This window comes from Perissodus microlepis, chromosome 18 (assembly GCF_051167445.1).
Source record: "Perissodus microlepis isolate ML-2025 ecotype Zambia chromosome 18, ASM5116744v1, whole genome shotgun sequence".
Classification (NCBI taxonomy): Eukaryota; Metazoa; Chordata; class Actinopteri; order Cichliformes; family Cichlidae; genus Perissodus; species Perissodus microlepis.
This window is the reverse complement of record NC_140478.1, coordinates 35,389,085-35,412,106: the sequence shown is the minus strand read 5'-3', so window position 1 is coordinate 35,412,106 and position 23,022 is coordinate 35,389,085. Positions and strand designations below refer to the sequence as shown.

General features: G+C 40.3%; 1 protein-coding gene across 10 annotated transcripts in view; it reads right to left on the bottom strand.

Moving 5' to 3' along the window:
* Nucleotides 1–23,022, bottom strand: part of LOC146368809 (disco-interacting protein 2 homolog C) — a 201,714-nt gene that overhangs the window by 71,818 nt on the left and 106,874 nt on the right. For all 10 annotated transcript variants that reach the window (XM_084912846.1, XM_084912842.1, XM_084912847.1 and 7 more), the window contains exons 2-4: nucleotides 17,838–17,909; nucleotides 9,119–9,229; nucleotides 6,904–7,029 (exon numbers count right to left, since the gene is read on the bottom strand). In XM_084912846.1, coding sequence (XP_084768972.1) covers nucleotides 6,904–7,029; nucleotides 9,119–9,229; nucleotides 17,838–17,909 — 309 coding nt within the window. The remainder of the gene's footprint in view (nucleotides 1–6,903; nucleotides 7,030–9,118; nucleotides 9,230–17,837; nucleotides 17,910–23,022) is intronic.

The window sequence follows — 23,022 nt, the reverse complement described above, 5'->3', positions numbered from 1 at the left end:
CTTTCACGTTACATGCTATGATGCATGTGTAAGAATTTGGTAGCGTGGCGACGTTAGCAAAACTATAATGAATCAGACTCTCTAAAGCTTGTGAGGAGCAACCTTCGTGTAATCTTAGGTGAAAAGTAAACACAAGATTTCAGCTTTTTCCTTAAACTAAAGTTAAATCTTATCTGGATAAGATTTACATTACCATTCGAACTCATGCAGATTATATAGTAATTTTCCCTGACACTGATCTTAGTACAATAAATGTTTCAGTGTAAGACATCAGAGTTTCGTCAGTGTTCCTGTGTTAGTAAATCAAATCTTAAAAGATCAATAAGAAGCTTAACATGAAAGCATGTCTACACAAATCCTTTGTATGATATACAGAGGGGAGATCCTCAATTTGGTCTCAGGCACTGTGAGCGCAGAAGCCTCCAACACCCACCATGCAAACCTTTTGTTAGTGAAGACTAGCCAATCAGGATAAAACTGGTTTAAAGGTGTTTAAAGGCTTAAACAGCTCGTTTCAAACAGTGCACTGCAGGAGGAGCTGCAAAGCTAGCAGAGTCAAATAATATAAGTTTGATGCCCAAACTGTGTATTTCTTAAAAAGAAGAAGAACTGAATTTGAAAGCAGAAAAAAAAGAAAATCGGTGTACTAGAGCTTTTATGGTGGGGTTTTTTTTTTCGCTTTTACAATTTAACGTGTGCAATCGAGACTTTGAAAGTCAGCATATTTGTCATTGATACAGCTGACAGCACTAGAAAACACCATGTGACTGGATGTAGTCTTCCCATGATGCTTTGTGCTAACACACTTGATTAATGAATGTGGATCTCGTTATCCTGCTCATAACGAGATGGGGAGACTTCCAGTGACAAAATATATTGAAAGCGCAACGCTGCCAGCTGACTTACGAAGCAAATACTCAGAAAAATGCAGAAAGAGAAACGAGAAAGTGACACAAAGCGGTTCCACAGAAATATATTTCACGATGTGTTGGAAAAATTAAGAAAATGCAGCTGTGAAAATAAGTCAAAACCCGATCAGAGCACATCAGAGGCCTCTCTCACTTGTCATCTCTGCACGATACGACACGCTGCTCAGCAACACACGACTCGGCTGTCCTCGCATGAACCTCGCTGGCTGACAGAAATGTGTGTGTGGCTGCGTGCGCACATGTGCCTGTATGTGTGCGACTGCCTTTAATGCTCCCGCGAGGTCTTTCTAAATCTGCACGATGAATTATGTGCAGTTTGTGTGTCATGTGTGCAGCTTGTTTATCTTCATTTGTGCACAACAGTAAAAATACCCGGAAATCACGTAGACGTGTGTTTGTGTGTAGTATTATGAACATTCTTGCAGAAAAAGCGTATGCACATTTGAAGCATGTGGCATGTGAGTCTTGCAAAAAGTCTGCTCAACAAAGGTTTCGTTGCCGTTTTGAATTTTGAATTATAAAAATTTAGCTGGGTTAAGATTCTGTTTCAGTGAAACTGTGGTCAGCAATTTATTTATCATCATCAGTCTGGCATGCATCAATGCTAGCTAACTAGCATTAAGTCAATACTGGACTCTTTCTATAAGATTCAATACAAACAGGTATTTTGCATCCAAAGCCATCATCCCCTAAGGCACAGAGGTCCATTGTTTGTCCAGGAACTGCTAAAAACACAGTGAGTTACACTGTTGCACTGACTGATGTGTTCTTTTCAGAAGACATAATTTACTTCGACTCGGTCCTACATATATTGTCCTGCTGCCCCAAATAATCACTCAAGCAGTAAATGTGTGTTAATCCATCACTACAAATAGTCCTCAGCTGTTTGGGGAAATCACTGAGCATTTTTTTCTTTTTTCTTTTTTGCCAGGAAAAAAAACCAAAACAATTTGTTGAAAGATTTGTGTATTCAGCAGGAAGCAGTGGGATTGCCAAAGATAATCATAGGAGTGCCTGAGCTAGAGAGAGCCAGAAAGCACTGAGCAAATATAGAATAATGCCAGATGTCCCATTTAATTTTATGACTTTTTTTTTTAAACCAAATCTTCATCTGTTGTTTAAGATACAGAAAACCCACAGACAAGGTAAACAGCAATGACATCATCTTTCTTGCAGATTTTTAAGTTTTTGTTTTCTTAAAAAAGGTCCAGTTTATAAAATCGCACCACTAGATGTCAGAAGATTGCAGATGGCAGAGTTTCTTCTATATTTCCTAGCTATGGTGGCTGCTGTGAGACAAAAAAGTCTTACAGCTGTTTATCTCTAGTGAATGTAGACCGGCAGTCCGCTGTTTACCTCAGATGGTGTTCACGTCTATTTACTCTGGAGGAGGACGAAAAACTGATACGAGTGGATGAATCAGTGAAGCTCACCTCTGCAAGTGACAGCAATACTGAGTTGAGCTGTTGAGGATATCCTGCGCTTTTCTCTCAAAGCGCTACTGTTTTTGTTGCTAATAGCTGCCGTTAGCCTCTGTTAGCTGCCGTTAGCCTCTGTTAGCTGCTGTTAGCCTCTGTTAGCTGCTGTTAGCTTCTATTAGCAAAACTTTCTTTAAAATCTCCCAATCATTGCTGGACTTGGACAGACAATAAATTCTCATACAATGTGAGAATGTAATGTATGTATTTATTTTTTAATCAGAGTGAAAGATTGATTTTTAGGATAAAAACATGTTACCCTATAACTGGCTGTTGGTACTGCCAGTTGTCAGCTGTCTAAAGACGGGAGGGTCTAATGTGCTGACAATAAGTAATTGTGACAGTATTGGGAATAAATATTCATGTTTATGCACGTTTTTATTTGTTAGAGCCCTGACTTGAGTTCAGGAGATGAAGTGGATGATTAGGTGGAACTGTGACGTGCATCTCAGCCAGTAGTTTCAAGATGGTGGGGGAATGTGGCAGCTTCCACAAACAGACACCCGCTCCTTTTTATAATTAATGGATTAATTCTAAGTTTATGAGAAAATGCATCAGTTTGTTGGATAATATAATTCCACAGTAATCAATGTATATTTGTGAGTCTGTTTTTCGATTAAATAACCTCAAAAAATGAATGAATGTACATTTAAAGGTTATTTTCTACATGTTTTCCTATTAAATATTGTGGGAAGTAAAGACTTAAATCTATTTACGCTTCTAAAAATTGGCACCAGAATTAAGATTCAATAATAGTCAGATACCACGTTACATTCACCCACCTCATACTAGTTAAATATTGACACTCAGCTGCCTTCAGTGGTTGGCAGGAGTCTATGGGTGTTCTGTGCGTGCTGACATCTTTCTATCATTGCCACCAACTTGTGCTTAAGCAAGCCCGGCCTTTACAGCCATGCACCTCAAAGGGCCCGGACGCTTCATCACCCTGTCACCAGTTAACCTGTTTTAAGTCCAATGACAACCTTTGGTAAGTAATAACCCCTAAATACAACAAACATCCAACAAGTGCTGTCATTTAGAAGATACCCTAACCCCGTCATTCAGCAATTACATTTTCACCCTGATCAAAGTCAATCAGACACTTGCCCATTCCCAAGCTTCCAATAAAACTAGATGCACTGATTGTTATTTTACCACCTAGAGCCAAACACATAACAGGTGCCTCTGTAACAAGATAATCAGAGTTATTGATTTAACTATCAGGGGTTTCAGTGTTGTGGTTGACTGTTGTGTATTCAAAGAGGAATTAACTGAATAAAACTGATTTATGTAACAAGTTTTTACCATCAATGTGTTGTTGTACATCACAGGACATAGTATAGAATAGAATAGAATAGAATAGACGTGTATTGTTATTGTATATGTACAACCAAATTATGGGTGCTCCACACCAACTGTGCAGGAATAAAATATAAATAGTAAGACAGCAGCAATAAATAATAAACAGGACAAGTATATGCATTCAAAGGGATAGATGTGGGGTGTGAGAGCATGGATCCATCTGCTTCTAATTTTGGTTAAGATGGGCTGTTAAGGAGAGCTGAAGACTGAGAGGGAGAATGAAGGGAAGAAATAAAAAGAATATGTTGGATGAAGAGCAAGGACAAGGGAAGCCTGACAGGGGGCAGCTGGAGATGCAAAAATAGTAAAATTGGTGTGTCCATTCAAACAAACAAACAAACAAACAAACTGATAATAATGAAGTGATAATAAAGTGGATCGCCATGAGGAAGCAGCCTTTGGACATTCTGCTTCAACTGATCAAAACGAGGCTCCTTATTTACGTCTTTCACTGCTGTAGTTCTTCTCAGAGCTGTTAGTGTAAATCATGTCTAGTTGCTCAGTGAAGCTCAACCCTGCAGCCAAAGATACAATGGCCTCATTAACACTTTCATTAAACAACACCAGTGGAATAAAGACATGGACGACTGCCACCTTCGCCAAAGGACACATCCTAGTTTGCACGCTACGGGGACACCAGCGCCTCTGTGAAGCATCCTTTAAAAACAAGTTCCACCTATCATGTATTCACATAGAGCATTCCCAATGTTTACTGGAGAAATGCTTTGTGAGGGAGAAGGAAAATCTGTGCCCATCGTATTCCGGGAACGAGTCCGGGCATTTCATACGCCATCAACACTCCACTAACTGAAAAGTCCAATCACAGATATTTGAAGAGGCAACAAAGGGGATTTATAGAGTTGTTGTTCCCTGCATCGATGCTAACGCTCAGAAGATAAAACCCTGTGGGCCAAACAGAGTCCTGCACAAACAAAACAGGAAAACGGATCTATACTGCAAGGTTTCTGTAATCTTCAAAACAGACATGGAGCAACAAGTAATTCATATGGCAATACATCACGATGGATCCTCTAGCAATGCATTATCATTAAATGACAGAAAATGCAATACTGCCGTCCTTAATGTATGGCAGTGATTTAAAATGAAGCTTCTGCCCTTTGTTAGTCTGTGACTGTTTGACATTATTGAAATATGAGCTTATTGCCCAAACTTTAATGGAGGAGTGAAGGGAGTGACATTAACTTTAGCCGAGGCAACTAAACGTATTACTCGATAATTAGTGTGTTTCTGGTGATATTATAAATATGGGATTTGGAAAGAAAACCAATCAGTATATGCAATAAATAGCTCTGTCAAACAGGTAATACTGGGCACTGTTTTACCTTGTTTTCAGCTGTTAGTGTGTTTTACAGCTAATACAAGGCTTTTTTTGAATATATATTATAAGATATTTCTCATTTATCGGAAACATGAAAACTGTTTGCATTTGTGTAGTTATGCTGAGGTTATATTGACCAGAAGCATTCAAGATTTTAGAGTAACCATGGTATCTAAGGCAATAAACTATCCACACAAATGATTCTGTATTTCAGACCCTTCCACCGTCTCCACTGTCTGATGCTGCTGAGTGTAACACAGCAGGTCTGGTTGTGACATGAAAAATCCTTCCTCCACGTCCCGCTCTAGCAGAGCTGTACTTCATAAATCTGCTCATTAAGAATTTAAAGATTAACCCATAAAGAACGATTGAACTGTAAAAACTGAAATTACGATACAATGAGAGATTATTGTGCTGGAAAAGTGATATTTTGCATCAATCGTCCAGAATGAATGATCGCCGTCCTCTGCATTGCTAAAGACGTCTTCCAGCTGACCAATATGATGCGAGAACTTAGAGAAATCTACTTTCTAATGAGCAAAATAAAGTGGTTCACGTTTCCTGCACTGCTGTTAGCTTACAGAGCACCCATCCATCTCCAGGTTTTATAGAAGATGCTGACACGTCAGTCAATGACGGCTCGTCCTATTCATTCATTACCAATGTCACTACCACACGGAGATCGATAGTGCAGCTACTCCTCCGCTCTTGGGGGATTTCTTCTGTTTAATATTAATGCAAACTGATCTTTTCTTTATTTTTGGTAAATGATTGAAATTTAAAAATCATCGTGCATCAAATAAACGGAAATCACATTTGCAAATGAGCATGGCGGTTTGCCAGCTGCTGCCAGAGTCCGTCAATGACCGAGTAACTCGACTGACAGCTTGAATCCCAAAGTCGGCAGATGTGACAGATGGCGGGCTATAACGTGACATTTCACGGGCTTTTCATTTCAGGCCTAAAGGAGACACCTTCTGAGAAAACCAGCGTAACTTACAGACTATAGAAACTGCACAAAGCAGCCTCTTCTGCAGAGAGAGACAGAATAAACATGAAGCCACTGAATATATGAGATAGCATCTATAGATATTTACATTCTGTCTCTTTGTGAAAAACATTGCTGACTTTGATTTTGATCAATTTTTTGCTGATATTCTGTAGTGGTGGAGTATAAATCTTACCGACTCTGAAAATCACCAAAAATATTTCCTGCGGTGCCACCAACATGTCAGAAACTAACTTTGCCCAGTGTTTAAACACAACACATCAAAACTTCCTGATCTTTTAGATGAATTTTCTTCTTCTTTCAGCTGCTCCCTTCAGGAGTAACCACATCGACTCATCTGCCATATCCCTAACACCCTCCTCTGCATGTCCTTCTCTACATCCATGTACCTCCTCTGAAGCCTTCCTCTTTTCCTCCTGCCTGGCAGCTCCATCTTCCATCCTTTATCTAGTATATTAACTTTTCCATTAGTACTTACAACCAAACAGAGTGTACCGTTTCTGCCTCAGTATTGGCAGAGTAAAAATAAACTTTTTTTTTATATCAATAGTACACAAAGATTTCTTTCTGTTTTCTCCTGAGAGTTTGAGCCTCACAAGGACACAGCTCCTGCTGTTTGAGCTTCCTTTGGTTCTTTTCATTAGTTGGTATTATTGAAAAACCAGCTGAACTCCTGGTATTGTCAGAATTCATTCACAATATGCACACAGTCAGGATCAGGCAATGAAAACTAATTATTAAAATGATCATTTTCGTTCATTCGTTCAAGTTTAGTGTGTCCTTAACCTGGTGGTGTGTAGGCGTCCATGGAGCTCTGGACCACAAGCGACCGCCTCTTCGAAGGCATCGGCACCGCCATCTTTCTTTCTTTGTGCTTTGCCAGGGCTGCCTGCACCGCCTCCGTGTGCACATCTGGAAACATATGCAGCACATATAAAAAGTCTCTGTTAGTTCCTTCTCATTCACAGTGATACAACGAATAATCACATAATCAGAGATGTTTTTTAAAACTACACTTCAGTGAGCTAACTCGGTGTTAGCTGTTGAATTCCTTTTTGTCAGCACAAATGAAAATTACTCTGCAGATACTCCAAGGGTGCTTAAGATTTGGTTATCCAAAATAAGAGGTTACTGGTTTCCCCCAGCATTTATTGCTCCTCTATAATACAAAGTGAGAATTGTGAATTTAAAAGCTTCTTAGTATGATACACTATATATTTTTTTCCCCAAACTACTCCTAGACCAGGGGTCGTACCGTCAAACATCAGGGCTGGAGAGCAGCCGACTGATGTAGCTGGGAGAGGATGAATTAATACATATAGTATATGTATTATTATGTATACCTGTGGCTCTTTAGCCGCTAAAGTACTGCATGTTTCCTAGCAACAGGCTAAATTTACCCCTTATTAGCATTTAAGTTCCTTAAAAAAAGCATTCTATAATATTTAGTTACATAATATCACATTTAAAAAAGGTTTAATTATGCATCATATGTTATCATGCATGCACTAAGAGCTCTGATGTCCAGTGCAAACATACAAATTAGATGGAGTCCATCCTGCAGCAGCAGCACACAGAGCAGCAAACAAGAGCAGGACTATCCTCTGTGTTTCTCTGTGTTTGTGCTGCACGGTTCTCTTTACAACGAGCACCATGTTCCCATTTATTCTCATTCAGTTTACGTGCACAAACATTCCCAGCCTGACAGCAGCTCCCATGAGGCCCTGTGGTTCCTGACTGGATTAGGTGCAGGGCGTGTCGGCGAAGATGTTTTGTAAATTTGTGTTTTTAAGAGTGAGATAGAGCGCTGCATACAGAGCCACAGCTGGGTTTGTTTGAATGGTGCCCACTGCCAAAAAAAGGCAAACGCCACAAACGGCGACACAGAGCATTTGGCCCGATAGTGACATATTAAGACATTAGTCAGAACAAACGGGGCTTGCAGACGTCCGGTTGTTTGGCTTGTGGATGTGCTTATATAAGGGAAACAGAGGTAATTTAAATCTCAAGTGCACATTTATTGTCTTCCGGTTGATTGAGTGTGACTGTGCAGTGTGTGAAAGCGAGCATGTGGCATTTAAAGGTGCTCACATGGCTCTTCTTTTTCAGTTCATTGGGTTAAACGGGTTTTGTCAGGATTTATTATGCATCAGATCAAACTTTAATAGCTTCAATTCTCCAACAGCTTGTAGGGACATAATAATAAAGTAAGCCCAGTTTCACCACCTGTCAAGGAATTCAAGCTTTACAACACCACATTGTTTCTCTTCTTATTGGTTTCCTGTCTATCTGTATTACCATCGCTTGATGTCAGTAGAACAAATTCCTACAAATTACTTTTGAATAAGACGCCACTGAAAAGATTGAAATCCTGAGTTAATCCTGTATTAATCTTTAGTAAACACCAGATGGAACGAAACTGAACCGCATCTTACAAGAGCTGTGGAAGATCTGCCAGGAGCTCATTGCATAGATGTAAAGCAAACACTGGATTTGTTGTAGCTCGTTCTGCATGTAGCAAGAAGACTCAGGATATCAACGAAGATGTGGTTTTCCTGATGTCTGAGAAAGTCATCAGAGCTGGTAGCAATATACTTCAAGACCTTCAGAGGCCAAAATCTATCCAAAAACCACCAAACACTAATCAGTTTTGCCTGATCTGAAATACAAGTACATGTATTTGCATAAAAGAAGTAATATGAAGTATTAAGTTATCGCAATTATTAAACCTGATTTCATCAATGATATTTAAATTTATTCAGTCAAGAACTCCAAATTATAATCAGTCGACTTTACTGGGAGAAGCTGGGAAGTCCTTCAGTTTAAATCTACCTTTCACTTCTCTAACAGTCGTGAACAAATATTTCTCTGTGATTGATGACATCATAACTATTTTTCAATTAACCTGGTCTGTGTGAGGGGATAAAATGAGGCATATTTGAAAGATAACAGGGACACAACTAAATGCCAACAAGGTCAGAGGTCAAAACCTGCCTCTCACCTGATCGGTAACGTTCGTCTCTGGAGCCAGAAGACCGCCGGCGGTGGTAGCGGGAGGACGACGACGGGGTGACGGGCGTTCTCCTCTCCTGGCCCATGGACGGATCCATTCCTAAGGCGCAGGGATGCTGATTAAAATTGTATCTAATGACACAAACAATCGTCACATTACATTTTGGCGAGCGATCTCAAGGCACCTGGTGTTTTGCATGCTCGCTGTCTGACAAGGATTAATGAGAAGCAGCTATTAACAAATGGAAGCCTGGTAATAAACTTGATTACACCTGCTACCACCAGCCCAAATGTCAGCTGTGAAAAAGTCTATCAAGGTGATTCTCTCCACTGTTGGTCACAAACAAATACTCATGAGTGGTTGGAATATTGTTTTAAAAATAGTCATAACCCGAGAACACATGAAACACCATCAGCCACAGACTGGCCTCCCCAGAGCAGAGAAAGCGGCCAATTCATGGAGACTACTTCAAGAAAGGAAAAGAAGGTTTGTCTGCAAGATTTCAGGCTGTGTTGAAGAATCAAAGTGGTCAAAAAATATTGACTTTGACCTTGTATAAAACACTGATTTTGTCTTATATACTGTATTCCCATGAATGTTTGCACAGTTCAATAATTCGCTACTCCCATTTCTTGTCGAGAAATGGCAGGTGGCTCAAGACTTTTGCACAGTAAGCAAAACATGTCGTCTCAGTCGACACAACAATTTATGATTCAAAAAGTAAGCAGAGTCCTCACAAACCAGGAAGATGTAAATCATCACACTTACTTTAAGCAAGACTGGCTTTAGTTATTTTATCACAACACAATTATTAGTCTCCTAAAAAAATCTGTATCAGAAATCAGAAAAAACTAGAAGCATTTTAAACTTCTAAATCTAAAACATATACAACAGATCAGTCTTGGTTCACACTTGTGCACACACACATATCTTTAAGCGTGCACAAACACACTCACTCGGAGAAAACAACCTCCCTACACAGCAATCAATAAGTCTGATGATAATAACCACCCTGTTACTGACAGCTACAACCGATCCACAGCCGGTGATTTATGACCATCTATCTCAGCTTCATACTTCTACCCTCGTCTGTCTTCATTAGCGCTCTCAGCGTGGCTCAGAGTGCCGCTGTTGCTCAGGCGAAAAGCTAAAAGTTGATTAGCCAATCATTAACGACTACCAGGCAGCACAGGAATAAACGACAGATCTGGAAAACACCTCGCCTTCTTGTTTCCTCTGGGGAACCGAGAAGGATGGATTTCCCTTTCTCCCGATTCAGTCAACTAGCTCTTTGTCCTCCTTCCTTTCCTTATACTCATTCTGCACACACACTGCACAGCTGTCTATTTGGCTGCTAAAAACAGGCTATACAACTGTTCAACAGGCTGTTTTATGTAACGCCAAACCTGTTACATATACAATAATGGAAAAGCTCAAAAATGCAAACCAAAAACTAACTGAAGCTCAGGATTCACAGCAGGTCACCTGCTGATCTGAAGGTTGGTGCTTCGATCCTCATCTGCTCAAGTCTGTCTGCAAAGATACTTATAACCCCAAGTTTGCTTTCTGATGCCTCGATCGGAGTTTGAATGTTGGATAGAAAGGACTTACACACGAAAAGCACAAAACAAAGTGTTTATATAAATGTGGAAAGTAGTATGAAGTGCTCAGTTTGAGTAGAAAAGCACTATACAAGAACCAGTCCACATGTCTATTTATATACTGTATGTTGTTATCCTTTCTTTTATAAACAGTTGTTTATGTGCAGGGTGTGGTGTTACATGATGCGTGTCTCGTCAGGTGTTTTCATACACCCATAGTAAAGGTCATCGATGTTGAACCAGTGAGACCATCAACATAACACATTTATTTATTTATTTTTATTTATACAAATAAGAGATTTGCTTCGATCAGCGGCACTCTGGCTGGAAAAACAGAAAAAATAAGAAGCTTCAAATCAAGTAGAAACAGATGGAATCGTGTCAGCATGTTTTGATGTACGTTCTGAGATCTATTAGCAAGTCTACACAGTATTTATTAACCCTTGTATGACCTGAAATCTACAAGCAGCAAGTTTTATACAATAAACTTTCACAAAACACATAAAATAATCACAGATTTTCCCTCCAAGTCACATCAACCACTAATTCTAAGAAAAAAACTTCATTTTTTTCTTTTTGCCTTTCACACTATAAAAACCGTAAATGAGTCATTTTTATATTTTCACCCAGATTTCTCAGATTCTTAGATAAAAAAGAAATGATGGACATTTTAGATAAACCTATTGGGTCTGTTGAACCAATTTGATAAATATACTAAATTCAGCTAAAATTCCTTCATAATCAGCATCTTGCTTTATAAAAAATGCCTGTCTTTGGATTGTGGGAGAAAGCTGGAAATAAACACTAACACAGTTAAGCTTCTTTGTCCTTTGGCTGGTTGAGAAAGATATGAGGGAAAAAAGCCAAATAAAGGAACATCAACACTGCACATCATCCTGTGCCAACACCAACATGGTTAATGCTGATTATAGCAATCATAATTTAAAAAATAAAATAAAATAAAATAAAAAAAGCTCAGGAAGCAATATAATTAAAAAAGAAACCAAGTGTACTATATGTGGTTTTTTCACTTTCAGGAAATTACATAATGTGCTCTTACAGAAAATGCCCTCTCCTTACAGGCATCTAATGCAACAAATGTTTTGCATGCTTGAAGCACGACATTCCCTTAAGGTGTAATTCCTCTTTCCCCGTTACATAAGAAAGTCTGACACAGAAGGACTGACAACCGTAATGTGCTGTGAGAAAGTAACTTTTATAGACCACAGACAGATCACAACTGTGCCTTTGCTATATGCACAATATTGAATGTGCATACATTCATTGAAGTCAGCAGAATAACTACATAAAGAAAATATTCATATTACACCAAATGTATAAATTTGTACGAAATTACTTTATTTCCTCTCAGAAAATGTATTTAAAAGTATTACAGCAAATGCGAATAGATAAATGTAAACAGGAGGACATTCATGAGGGATCGTACAATGTTTACAAAGTAGAAGTGGTTACAACTCTGTCAGTAGTTACAGGTTTTCTGAAATCAGAGCTCAGCAGTTGAAAGGTGTTTTCTAGCTCCCACACCAAAGCGCTAAACATCAAACCTGATCGCGCCTGACCCGCCTACTTGAGCTTGCACAGCTCAGCGGCGGCTCCTTCTGAAAGCCAAAGTCCGATATGGAGCGGCTGAGTGAACTTCGTCATGACTTTGTGGAGGAGTTTTACGGTATCGGTGACACTGTAGAAGGACAAAACACCTGCACTGTGATCCAGGTACACTCCCACCCTGGAGGACCAGGTACCTGGGATCGGGGTTCTAATGTTGTTATACTTGAATTCGTAGCTATTTTTGAAACAGTCTAAAGCCCAAGACTTGTCATTGTTCCCAAACACGCATTCAGCGAAGCTCCCCGTTCTGCTGATACTCTTGTATGAGACGGCTACTAAAACGCCCTTCCCGCTCCTCTCCACCTCCAGGTAGTGGCGTCCAGTCAGACTCTCTTTACTCAGGACCTGCCAGGTGTATGCAAATCTCTCTGGATGGATAGGATTCATCTACCATAAAGACTGCTTTTCTGTTCTCATTTAATAATGCCAGATGGGGGTTTGTAGTGTTTGGATCCAGCGTGATTTGGCATGCATAGTGTAAAAAGTCAGCTCTGATCTTCGGTTCTCGCATTTGAGACTTGACCTTAGGCTCTGCCTGAGACCAGTACTCGGGTGGTTTTAATGGAACAACATTTGGTTCAGTAACGGTTGGTAAGCCACTGTAACCTTCTCAAAGTACCGCAGACTTCGGACTTTGATACTGGGTGGTTCTCTAGATTCACAGAGACGGGACAGCGTGGAATAATTTAACAGGAAATGTGTGTGATCTTCAGCCTGACAGAGCTTTTGCAAATCTGCATCCTTCCTTCTCAGCTCTGCAATCTCCTGCTCCACTTTCTCCCAAGTTTTTTGGAACCGACCTGCTTCGGCCTTTTGCCGCAAAACAATCTTCTCCTTCAAATCAGACATAGTTTTCTCACTCATGCTCCATGAAGACCTTCTCGGTGTTCCTTAATGCATTTGCAGCAGAGTGATTTATCACAGCCAGCTTCCTCCTGTTTAAAAGCCTTCACATCGTTCTCCTTCTCCTCGATCCTCAGCTGGATTTTTTGCTGAATCACCAGCAGATCCCTCTGCCGTTCAGCCCTTTCTGCTGCGGCTGAGACTTTGATATGACCTTTATGATCGTCTTTGGAACAGAGATAACAGATGCAGTGCTGATCAGTGCGACAGAACAACTTCATCACCTCTTGATGGCGAGAGCAGATGTTTTCCTGAAGACTTGCACTTGCTTCCACAAGCCTGTGTTTCCTCAAGGGAGGTATATCATAGTGAGGCTGGAGGTGCGCCTCGCAATATGAAGCCAAACACTGCAGACAGGACTTGGAGGCTTTCGTTTCGCTCAAAAAGCAATTTGTAGTTCCTGTAAAGTCTGATTTTTCAGGTCTGAGGTGTTAACCAGAATTCCACAATGCGTACATTTTTACATCGCTTTCACTGTAATTCATAGTTATTCCGGTTACCCGTCACAAATATAAACATATCCTGCTTTCAGAAACAATATGCCAGTGACAAAAACCTTGGTATGACACAGATAATCAGTTTACTGTGGTGTGTAAGAACCAATAGTCATATGCCTAAATAGTCACAGAGCATAGTGGCTGATAGGCAATCAGTATATACCTGTAGATAATCACAAAGAGTGTGATGATGTGATAAACCTGAATATACAGGCTTGTAAAAGCAGGTCAGTTTGCCAAGTCATGAAACAGGAGAAGACTTGTTGGCATGTAACCGCAGCTATTTTTAGAAACTCTAACCGTAGTCATCGTGTGAAGGAAAATGTTTTGGAGAACTTGGGGGAATTCTTACAACTCTGGCAAGAGTCGACAGGGCTGTCAGAAACTTCTGTTGCTAGCTCAAACAAACATAAGGACATTTTATAATCTGGGCAATGAAAGGGCCAAACAAGTTATTCATTTGTTCAAAGAACCACAGAAGTTTCATGAAAGCTTGCCCAACCATTTCGACGGTGCTTTGTAGACTTGGAAAAGGCTTGCGACTGGGACAAACTAGCTATTATACGGGGAAAATGTTTAAAACACCAATTTGAAGCAGCTGGAAAATGGGTCCACACTCGGTTTACTTAGGCCTGGTCGCTGCAGAGGTCGTGGCCTCGTCTTTCCAAGTTAGAGTAAGATGCAGCTGGAGACTGGTGTTTAACTCTAATCCTAATTGAGCTTTAAGCTACATTTATCAGTTTACAGTACTGTTCCTACCAAGGACTGTGGTTATGGTCAAAACCGGCTTTATAAATAACCATTATCACATTATTATTATCTTTTCCACAGAGGTTTTAGACCCTCTGTTAGAGATGAGCTGAGTAACTTTTATATAGTTGAGATTTGGAAATGGACCATGAACACCTTGGTCTGAAAGTATTCTGTGCACATCCAAGTAACAAGCCAGCCGACAGGACGCCCGAGGTTTCAATGATGAGACTGGAAAAACGGCTCCAATGTACATCTCTGTTTTAAATTAGACATATTTTTTCAATATGTACATAAAACTCACTTAAGAAAGGAAAGTTTTGAGTATGTTTTAAGAATTAATTATTTTATAATCTCTAGGACTCATTTTCCATTAAGTATCCCAGAATTTTACAAAAATCCACATTTAGAAGTACTTTCAAGTAATCAAATTGGAAATTCTAATAATGATTGATTCAAATCATCATGGGTTTAAAAATAGTTTTTTATTGGCTGGTGAAATTATTCCTTGAAGACAGTTTATGTTTCAAATTTTTTTTTAAAAAAACCTACAAGTTATCTTACTGACCCCAAATCAGTGCTCTGAGTCTACAGCTGTACACTAGAGCAGCGCTCTCCAACCTTTTTTGCGCCACGGACCGGTTTATGCCCGACAATATTTTCACGGACCGGCCTTTAAGGTGTCGCGGATAAATACAACAAAATAAAACTAGTACAGGTACCGAAAAAAAGAAGATTTATTCATAACACATGTGAAAAGACCCAGGAAAACCGAGTAAACGATAAAAAAAATAACGCTGAAAACCGATAAAAACCCTGAAAACCATACATTTCACACCTGAGCCTCAACTCTCGCGGCCCGGTACCAAACGACTCACGTGGCCTGGGGGTTGGGAACCGCTGCACTAGAGCTCACTTAAAGTAAATGCAAGAGAAGGAAAGTTTTTTATTTTCTATTTTGGTTGAATGTAATGACATCAAAGTGGTAAATTCTCAGTACTGGAGGGAAAAGGAGAATCAAACTATATCACCCTGACTCCATACAAAGCAGTGTGGATTAAAGCTGAAATACACCACAGGGAAGGAAACTGTGCTGGTGTGTTTGTGTGTGTGTGTGTGTGTGTGTGTGTGTGTGTGTGTGTGTGTGTGTGTGTGTGTGTGTGTGTGTGTGTGTGTGTGTGTGTGTGTGTGTGTGTGTACTTGTTACACAAGGAGAAAAGGAGTATTGTGTTGTTAAGTGTGTTCAAGAGAGGGTCTGAAAAATGGGAAAAAGGGGTTATTGTGTGTGTGTGTGTGTGTGTGTGTGTGTGTGTGTGTGTGTGTGTGTGTGTGTGTGCGTGTGTGCGTGCGTGCGTGCGTGCGTGCGTGTGCGTGCACAAGAACAGTACATTACAGGACTGAAAGGAATGAGGAGTGCTGGATTCATGCTGGGTTGTTCTTGTATTACTCATCCTGCATGGACTCAGATGCCTTTCACTGCCGACCTGGTTTGTCATTAGGTTATGGTTAGAGTTAAGGTTAGAGTTAAGGTTAGAGTTAAGGTTAGGTGGGTAGAGACTGTAGTTACAGTTCAGGTAAGGCTCCAGGAAATCAGTGTTAGTTGGTGAAATGTTCTTAGAAGTGATTTAAACGTGAATGTGTTAGCGGCCAAGCAACACAAGGAGGAGTGTGTGTCATCTGCCCCCCCACACACACACACAGAGAACTGGGGACGACCCCCCGCTGGGTCTGGATGTGAATACCACACATTCTCTCCATCCCACACTCCTCATTCCATCCCATAATGCACTTCCTGACATTCTCCCTGCCTATGAGTACATATGATTGCTCTCTCTCACACACACACACACACACACACACACACACCAGTATCTACTAGTTATAGCTTTGGCAGAGCCAGTGTGTCTGCTGGTTTTCACTTCAGTCCCATCCTTCACTGTCATTCTGACTTCTTTCAAAAGAAAACAAACCCCTATTATCAGTCTGTTAGACGAAACACTGAAATAAAGTTAAATGTGTATCTTCTTACGAGGACCTTCAACAAAACAAAGGCACGATCAGCTCTGCCTTACTTGTGAAAATCTCTATGATAACAAAGCTGCCCGAAATGGGATTTACTGTGTCCTGTTAAACATCGACAAGGAGAGAAAAAAGTGCCGTATTCAGCCAAAGACAAAAGAAGGTTTCATGATGCACACACACACACTCGTTTTCATATCTTAGTGAGGACATCTTACCCTAACCATCAATAATCCGAACCCTCAGCCTAAACCATAGCCTAACTGTAACCCTGACACTAAAACCACATTCTGAGCCTCAAACTCGTGGGAACGGGCGTTTTGTCCCCATAAGTGACTGTTGGTCCCCACAAGTATAGTAGCATGACAATTTTGTGTCCTCACAAAGATGTCTAAACATAGATGACATGTGTGCGCTTCACTCCCCTGAGTGCAGTCTGAAAGGACAGAATCAAAAGAACCCACAACGATGGATCCATTGTGGAAAAGCTGTCTCTGCTTTATTGGAAGGTCAGCCCTCATCCACGCTGATCAAATGGGAAGACCCGGACACTCTCAGACATGCACAACATTTTAAGAGACTGAAGTGTCACTGGAGACCAGCAGACACACTGGCTCTACAAAAGCTATTACTGGGAGCTGTTATTAATGAGAGGCTGAGGCTTCAGCTATCGGGCACCCCCCTCCTGCAAAACCAGCTCCTAGTTTGGATTCGGGAGACAGACACGCTCTCTAGTTTTAGGATTAGACTCCAAACTTTCCTTTTTAATAAAGCTTACAGTGAGGGCTTCTGACCTTGGACCATCCTTCAGTTATGCTGCTGATGGTTGTATTTCTTCTCCACTCGTCTCTTTTCACTCCCCAAATGTTTATACATCATTAAATTGTGTCTGTTATTGCCCTCTCTTTTACGCTGCTGTGTTTGTGTGAGACTGGGAGAGAGAACAACATGGTCGGGGTATCAAATAATGAGGTCAGTGTACGTACAAGTAATCCTTGAAGATTAGGCTCAAGATTAATCTAAACACTCAGTTTCAGACAAGTTTTTCTCCTCTTGCCTCTGAACGATACCAGCTATCATCATCTCAGACAAAGCTCTGGCTGTGAGCACAGAAGCCCCGCCCACTAGCTATTCAAATATTCTGTTTATGAGGAGCAGCCAATCAGAACAGCTGGACTAATAAATAAGGATTATTTTGAACTGTGAATCATGCAAAGCTACTATAGTTTAGAGCAGCACATAGGGAGGTGTGAGTGAGCAGTTCAGTTAAAAGGGCAGGATGAAGCTTTAAAGAACAGCCTGTTTTACCTGGTGCTTGAGGTAAGTAGGCTCCAATCAGCTTGGATCGCTTCTTCTCATAGCCCTTCTGTGTGATGTCACCTGCCATAGAGAGAAAGACAGAGCAAATTTAACTTTCCTCATTCTCATACAGCAATACCCAGTGAGAGAGCCAAAGTCAGTGTTAAGTAAAACATGGATGATCAATGTTTTCTAAACTTTACTTCAAGATTCAGAGATCATTAAAGCTGCACTGGGCATGCAGGTTTTTATGTTTTTTTAGATAAATGTTCACTGTTCCAGCTCCTACAAGCGTAATTTAAAAAAACAATGACAAATTAACAATAAGACTGCAATGAACTGAATATATTTCCCCTGAAAAAGCAAAACAATTTAAGGTACTACAGCATTTAGAGAGATTATGGTATGCTTATTGCTTGCTTACGCTTTTGACTCAACCAAGACCAGATGGTTCCGTTTGAATGAATGTGAATGTGCATAAATGAGGAACTCAAAGCACTGCAGGTGCAGCTGATTCACCTTTCACAGTGCGACAAACCACCTCAAAGCTTGCTGACCGATCTCCCCGAGTGAAAAATCAAACCTCGCTACGGTACCATCAGCAGATTTCCACGCAGCACAAAGCACATCTGAATCCAATAGCGCTTTTATAAACGATTTCCGGCATTGGGTTTTAACCTCCGGGGACTGTCAGATCACCAGGAGGGGAGGGGTTGCTGCATTTCAAAAGAAAGTTAAGAAGAGAGAGCCAGAAAATTTGGGGGTGAATCACTGCAAAGTAAATATGCGACTGCTGAGTGTAAACACACAACAGACCAAATGAGTGTGACCCCACCCCAAATTATACTCCAAGTAAATGTAGCTGGAAAAAACAAAGTAACAACCTCAGAAAAGGGCAGAAAGCCACAGAGTGAAGGATTATGGGAATTAGAGTTTTAAGAACCAACACGGGCCCCAGATTACAATATGCATTTATATTAATATTTATATAGAGGTAAATATATTATATATACACTGATAAACAGTAAATACAATATAGTCTTTATTCTATTTCTAATTCTACTCTATTTCAAATAAAGTTACAGTATGAAAGCTGGAGAGTCTGAGGAGGTTTTGTAGTTTGTGAAATGCTGAATGGTAGTGACTGAGGGAGAGTCAATGAGCCAACAAGTCATTATTGTATAAATGTATTTGGTGGAGACACTTGGATGTGCGTCTATGGGAGCTGAGGCCAGCTGATGTTCTTTATATTGTTTTTGATATTTGCTTCCATTTTCTTAAGCATCAGTTTTAAATATGCACTGAATATGTGCTAATTTACAAAAACCTGAAGATTTCATTTAGCTGACATATTAGAATCAAACGGTTTTACCCTATAAACAAGAAACTAATGTCAACAGCCAGAAAGAGTCAGTTTCCATCGTGCTGTTTGGGATAAAAGACTTTATAAATCAGGTTCTGAATCAAACTCCTTTGTAAAAACTTTCGGATACCAATATGGAAAGATAGTTCGAGTTATAAAGGTCCACCAAAGAAAAAAATAAGAGTCATTACAAAAACATACTTTGACAGATCTCACCGGGAAGCTTACTAGTTGATAACTTTTACAAGAAAAACGATTTTTTTTGTCTTGTTAGTTTTCTGAAATATTATGTTCAATATTGAAAATGAAGCAGTATCTATCAAACGTGCAGAAACAAGCAAGAAAATTCAGTGAAATAAAACCTAAATGTGTATTTTGGAGATTTTCTTTCCACTAGTCTGCAAGAAGCCATGTTATGCAAGCAAAATAGCAAGTGGATGAAAAATGCATGTGTTTGCCTGAGGTGAATCAACTTAAATATGATAAAATGTTTTTACGGGATGCAAACGTCTAATTAAAATATTTGCTTTATGCATGACAAGCAGGCTCTCTACGAGTCTGCAGAGTCCACGTGACTTGATGAACTGTAGGTCCAGACAGTTTTTGGTGCTTGCACACTTCAGAGGAATTTTCCAGTTAGGTCTGTGTGTGCAGTTGCAGGGACATTTGGATTCAACATGTTCGGAGCAAAGAGGACGGAGAGGGCCGGAAGGGCTGGAGAATAGATTCAGGATGAACTTCCACAACAAACTTGTGCGCGTACCATTTGTACATTTTGTGGGATATAAAAAAGGAGCATCAGAGCAGTGTTTGACAAGCAAGTTTGTCTTGGTGATGTTACACACTTCTTACAGTGTGTGGCTTTTTGTTCATTAAATGCTCATGTTTAATGTGCTTCTTGGTTTTAGAAAGCAGGTCACAGAACACATGTTTTCTAAGGCACGATAACAAAAATAATTACACCCATCTCCATATTTTGTTACATTTGGGCTCCACTACAGCAGCTGTATGAGAATCACAGTCCAAAATAATCCGCATTTGTCCGATACTGGGCCCTGGTGAACCCCTGATTGGCTAACACTCACAAGCAGAAGGTTTGAACAGCGGGTGGGTGGGGCTTCTGCGCTCACATCAAATGAACACATCTGCTCGCAGTGATATGATGCAGAGCCAGTGGTTCTATCGCGCACACACTCTCACATCAGTGAGTGGATGTCATGGTGGGACTGGATGACCCCCCATACTTTCTGAGCCACGGGTGCACCGAGGAGAAAAAACTGAAACTGGCCGTTTAAAGCAGTGTGAAGCTGAGATTCTCACTCTTTTTGACTGTGTTTAGTATGAACATCCACTCTTTTAAACCAATCAGGGTAGAAAAGTCACAGTCCCTGCTTTAAATGCAGGACTCTAAAAATAGTCTTCGTGCAGACTAAATGCTCTGCTATTTACATATTCTGAATTTCTGTGACGACTGTAGCTGCTGACTGATGAGCTGCGGAGCAATTTCAGGATTTCTCTGCCTGGAGGATGTCTGAGTAAAAATAAATAATTTAAAAAAAAAAAAAAAAAATCGGGTGAGTGTGCTTCCCAAGCAGCGAGCGACGCACGAAGCAGACCTGAGTGACGCTAAACCTGCAGAGGATTTGTCGAACACGGAAAAAGCGGTTTGCGTGGCTGACTTGACAAATCCTTCTTAAACACACAAACATGTGAGTAACTGGCTGAGATCAAGAAACCGGCTGTGGGCACAGACGTCATCTGTGATGATGTCAGCACAATGTATGTGTGTGTGTGAGAGATTTCAGTAGCATGAAGGCACATGGCAATAATTATCATCTCTGGCAGGGGATCCAACTACCCTGCTGAGAGAGAGGAACTGGAAAATACACTGAGGGAGGTGAAGACATGTGGGTAAACAGAGGAGGTCTGACCTTGTCTTTTAGATATTGACTTGTTGAGGAGGTGACACACAAACACTCAGTTAGCATGTTCTTGATTTAATTGGAGTGTTATCAGCAAAGCGGAGACCGAGTGAAATGAACATGTCAGTCAGCTCTGTGTTAAAAATCATCCACCCAGTCGGACAGGCGGTCCATCAGCCTGTCAGTCACACACTGTGGCTGTATATTAAACTACCGCAAGATAAATGCTGTCTAATGCAATCAGGTTTTGTATAAACAGTGCATTCATGCAACTTTCCACGTTACTGCAGGTTTGCACGCGGAAAATAAGAAAGACGTGCCAGGCTTTTAGGATCATGCCCAGGAAGGGGCCGCCATTGCTGCCAGCGCCGTTTTAGTCAAGAGGGAAGTGACGGGTTGGAATACTCACGCTTTTTCCTAAACGTATAACAAACCACATCAAAAACATGTTTTTGCTTGACGTGGAGTAGTGTGTGTGGGGACAAAACGGAGGAAAGCCTGAATTGTAAAAAGTTGCCATGTTGACAAGACATTAGCAAAATGATCTGTGAAGACAACGTTGGATTTGAAACCAAGCCCAGTGATGAATAACAAGCAGGAACATATTAAATAAAATAGATACAAACCATACACACATAAAAAACAGTCATAAGCCTCATAATAAAACACTTACTTTTGCTTATGAACACAGCTGAGACACTAAAATGTGCCTGTGAAAGAAACTGAATGTGATTCTTTTGATTACAACAATAAAATAAAGTGTTTTCACAGAGTTATAATGGCTGCCTTTTCCGGTGAAATACAGAATTTTTTCACCTCTCTGAGCCTTTTTAAAGTAGGTCAGAAATAAAAGATGAGACACCAAGGATTAAAAAGGACAGGTAGTAATAATGAGATAAGTTTTTGTCATGAAGTCTATAAAACACCATAAAACACAAGAAACTATGCTCATCCTCAACCAGCAGTTGGTGCTGTTTAGCACCAAAACACACTGAATTTAGAGTCAAGTATCATATTACTCTGAAACTATGTTACCGATTTTGTGAGGATTAAAGTTATTTTTCTGCAAGCTAGTGCTTGTGCAGGAAACCTGTGCATGCAAGTACAGTATACAGAGCAGGTCAAAGGTCAGGGCACACACTCAAACTTTGTTTACAACAGTTTCGGTTAATAAGTTGATATTTTGCCATCTTTTCTCTTCCAATTAAGTTCATCTAAGCTGGAGGATTATTTGTAGCCTCTCCCTCGATCTTAGGCGTTTGACTTGATGAGAATTATACTCGTATGACAAACTGAAACAGAAACTTCCAAAACAAGATCAAAAGCGAATGAGAGGTCCTCCTCCTTTCTCAGACTGGGGTGAGGAATAAAGAAGCAGATGATGAGGATGGAGGGATGAGGATCTTTAAATAGGCACAGGGGAAGGAAGGATGACTCAGGCTCTGCTATTCTATAACTTCTTCCCTCCGTCTCACTGTCTGTCTATTTCAGTTCGAACAAAATGGATTTAGGGTGATGTTTTCACAGGTCAGAATGAGGTGGTGTAAGCCCCGAGAGCTTAAACTGTCTCCAAACACAAACAGACACAAAGAGCTTCACATTTAGCTCGAGTGAGTCAAAAATCTAAAAGACTAAACACAGACGAGAAAGAAGCAATCAATCCTTCAGTTCATTAAAAACCAAAACAATAAACTGGACAATCAAAAAAGACAATCCAGATTTTATGAATTTGCTGATTTATTGCTTTTCTTTAATGATGATGTGAAAAATGAAAAACAGAATTAGAGCTCTGGAAACCAAAACCATATCTGAAAAAGAAACCTCCACAGTTTTGCAGAACACATCTCTGGAAATGTTTATGACCACAAGGCGCTCTACCTCCAATCAGAAAGCACAGCGTCATGTTAGA